At 48.1% G+C, this 3,886-nt stretch overlaps 1 protein-coding gene across 1 annotated transcript in view; it reads left to right on the top strand.

The window, feature by feature from the left end:
- The first annotated feature begins 244 nt into the window (after nucleotides 1–244).
- Nucleotides 245–3,886, top strand: part of LOC118938181 (uncharacterized) — a 33,373-nt gene continuing 29,731 nt past the window's right edge. The window contains exons 1-3 of the mRNA XM_090194603.1: nucleotides 245–260; nucleotides 821–953; nucleotides 1,357–1,382. Coding sequence (XP_090050729.1) covers nucleotides 245–260; nucleotides 821–953; nucleotides 1,357–1,382 — 175 coding nt within the window. The remainder of the gene's footprint in view (nucleotides 261–820; nucleotides 954–1,356; nucleotides 1,383–3,886) is intronic.

The raw sequence follows: 3,886 nt of genomic DNA, 5'->3' as shown, positions 1-3,886 counted from the left end.
AATAAAGCATTGAGTTAATAAAGTCACATAGAAACATGGTCTCTTTTTTCCTTTCTTTAGTTAAGGCAGCTCCAAAATGCAGGTGTTGCAGTCTAGCTTAGTGCTTTCTGTGGTGGTGGGGCAGCCAGCATAAAATACGGAGCGTAGGCGTGGGTAATGTTCTCTAGTTGTGCTGTGATTGGCTAAGTGTTCTGTCACTCATGGGGACACTACGTCACCGCAAAATCTACGGGTAGAGCTCGAAATGTCAAGCCCCTTGGGTGCTGCCATAGAATTACAGTAGAAATGCCCATCCAACAAGGCTCAAGGTCATTGGTTTAGACAAAATTACATCAAATCGCATTAAATCTACCGTAGCTTTGATTGGACTGATTGGACAAACTTTCAAAATCTTAGCTGGCAAGCTAGACAAGCAGTCATCATCATTCATCAAGTCGACAATCTACTGACAAATCCTTATCAATCCTTGTCATATGAAATTATAGATAAAACGTGTCAGTGCTCATTGGCCATTGGACATAAACATTACACAACAAGTTGGAACAAATCACAAATTCAACAATTAGTGCTAAGGCAGCACTGCAGGCCCAGGTTTGATCCCGGACTGTTACAGCCGGCTGTGACCGGGAGACCTATGAGGCGGAGCTCAATTGTCCCAGGGTCATCTGGGTTAAGGGAGGGTTTAGCCGGCCAGGATGTCCTTGTCTCATCATGCTCTAGTAACTCCTTGTGGCCTGGCCCCTGCAAGCTGACGTCGGCCGTCAGTTAAACAGTGTTTCCTGCGACACATTGGTGCCTGCTGTTTGTCCTCCTGTCCAAGGGGTGGAGCTGGAGAGCACCAGGCTGGTGATCAGGTACCTAGACCGCTGGATGCAGAGACCCCCTCACTCTCCTCAGAAGACCAACCCTATAGGCCTCAACACCTCCTCAGCCTCCCAGTACGCCTCCACATGGTAAGGACATCTGTCTTTGAGGAGAATACTACTGTGAGGCTGAGAATACAATTGCATCTATGAACTCTGCAGCTCTGATGATCATTGTAGCAGGTAAAGTTTCATCCTTAATACATCAATACAAAATTACTTTTAAAGATAAATCTTAATAATTATACTTTGGATTATTACACTTGTGTTAATAACTACAGGTTTGTTTATAAAATCCCCAAGTATTAACAAGTATTACATTGATATTCTGTTTTCTTATCATAATAATATTCAGTTCATTAGAACATAATGTGTTCTAATATCATCCATATTTTATTTTAGGGAAACAGACCTCAGTTCTGACTGCAGCTGTAGGAATCACAGTGGTTGTTCTGGTTCTCATCCTCTGTTTCTCTGGCTTCATGTGCTTCAGGTGCGTTTTGAGGATGAGGATGTCCAGTACGCTGCTGTGAAATTCAACCTCCCCAGTGCTGCCACCTGGTGACCATATTCTGCATTAAGGTCATTCATATGCTGCTGTTTATTGTAGGAGATGTCATCAACAAGCAAAACAGTTGACCCTTTGAGACCACTATGAACCCAAACTATGAACCCAACAATGGACATCTCAGGACAGTTACTATGACATGTCTAAAATGAGGGAGCGATGTGATGTTGGTGTTGATGAACTGTTTTCTGTTCCAAATGGCACTCTATTCCCTATTTAGTGCACCACTTTAGACAGAGCCCTATAGGGTGCCCCCATTTGGGACGATGTCTTTGTTTCATTTCGGTTTCTCTGTTCTCTACAGTACAGTCAACAAACCCTGAACCAAGAAGACCCAAACACAACAAACCCAGAACCAAGAAGACCTGAATGCAACAAACCCAGAACCAAGAAGACCTGAACACAACAAACCCAGAACCAAGAAGACCTGAATGCAACAAACCCAGAACCAAGAAGACCTGAATGCTGCAAACCCAGAACCAAGAAGACCTGAACACAACAAACCCAGAACCAAGAAGACCCGAACACAACAAACCCAGAACCAAGAAGACCTGAACACAACAAACCCAGAACCAAGAAGACCTGGACACAACAAACCCAGAACCAAGAGGACCTGAACACAACAAACCCAGAACCAAGAGGACCTGAACAGAACAAGTTTAATGCGTTTATATGGGCTATAAGTAAAGGAGTGTTAATTGCTTTTGCAGTATTAAAAAAATAATAATAATTATGGATGTTTTTTTACCTAAAGGGGTACTATAATTCAAAATCAAATAGCTAAATGATCCATGGTATGACCACCTTAAAACAATTAAGAGCAATGTCCAGCACCTAAACACACAAATCAAATCAAATTGTATTTGTCACATGCACCGAATACAACAGGTGTAGTAGACCTTACTGTGAAATGGTTAATGACAAGCCCTTTGTCACACCCTGACCATAGTTTACTTTGTATATTTCTATGTTTTGGTTGGTCAGGGTGTGATCTGAGTGGGCATTCTATGTTACATGTCTAGTTTGTCCAGTTCTATGTTCTATGTATAGGCAGGTGTTCGTCAATGTCTCTGATTGGGAACCATATTTAGGTAGCCTGGGTTTCACTGTGTGTTTGTGGGTGATTGTTCCTGTCTATGTGTTTTCACCAGATAGGGCTGTTTAGGTTTTCGTTACGTTCATCACGTTCTTTATTTTGTAGTGTTTGTATTGATTCGTGTTTTACGTTTGTTCATTAAAACATGGATCGCAATCTACACGCTGCATTTTGGTCCGACTCTCCTTCACACACAGAAAACCGTTACAGAATCACCCACCACCAACGGACCAAGCAGCGTGTCAACCAACAGGCAGCAACAGCAGCGTAAAGAGGAATGGACATGGGAGGACGTTTTGGATGGCAAGGGCTGTTACACTTGGGAGGAGATACTGGCTGGAAGAGATCGCCTCCCATGGGAACAGGTGGAGGCACTTAGGAGAGCAGAGGCTGCCGGAGAGAGGAGCCGGCGATATGAGGGAACACGGCTGGCAAGGAAGCCCGAGAGGCAGCCCCAAAATTTTCTTGGGGGGGGGGCTAACAGGGAGTATGGCTACGCCAGGTAGGAGACCTGGGCAGACTCCCTGTGCTTACCGGGGGGCTAGAGAGACCGGACAGGCACCGTGTTATGCAGTGGTGCGCACGGTGTCTCCAGTGCGGGTGCATAGCCCGGGGTGCGGTATATTCCAGCTCCTCGTGTCGGCCGGGCTAGATTGAGCGTCGAGCCTAATGCCATGAAGCCGGCTCTACGCAGCTGGTCCCCAGTGCGTCTCCTTGGGCCGGCTTACATGGCACCAGCCTTGCGCTCGGTGTCTCCGGTTCGCCTGCATAGCCCAGTGCGGGCTATTCCACCTCGCCGCACTGGCAGGGCGACCGTGAGCATTCAACCAGGTAAGGCTGCCAGTCTGCAAGGAGCCGCCAGAGCTGCCAGTCTGCAAGGAGCCGCCAGAGCTGCCAGTCTGCAAGGAGCCGCCAGGGCCGTCAGTCAGCATGGAGCAGCCAGGGCCGCCAGTCAGCATGGAGCAGCCAGGGCCGCCAGTCAGCATGGAGCAGCCAGGGCCGCCAGTCAGCATGGAGCAGCCAGAGCAGCCAGTCAGCATGGAGCTGCCAGTCAGCATGGAGCAGCCAGAGCTGCCAGTCAGCATGGAGCAGCCAGAGCTGTCAGTCAGCATGGAGCAGCCGGTCAGCATGGAACAGCCAGAGCTGCCGGTCAGCATGGGGCAGCCAGTCAGCATGGAGCAGCCAGATCTGCCAGTCAACCAGACTCTTCCAGATCTGCCAGTCGACCAGACTCTTCCAGATCTGCCAGTCGACCAGGCTCTTCCAGATCTGCCAGTCGGCCAGGCTCTTCCAGATCTGCCAGTCGGCCAGGCTCTTCCAGATCTGCCAGTCGGCCAGACTCTTCCAGATCTGCCAGTC

Source organism: Oncorhynchus mykiss, chromosome 13 (genome assembly GCF_057628025.1).
Source record: "Oncorhynchus mykiss isolate SJ-2025 chromosome 13, ASM5762802v1, whole genome shotgun sequence".
NCBI classification, from domain to species: Eukaryota; Metazoa; Chordata; class Actinopteri; order Salmoniformes; family Salmonidae; genus Oncorhynchus; species Oncorhynchus mykiss.
Note: the sequence above shows the minus strand (reverse complement) of the source record. Positions and strands in the feature narration are given on the sequence as shown.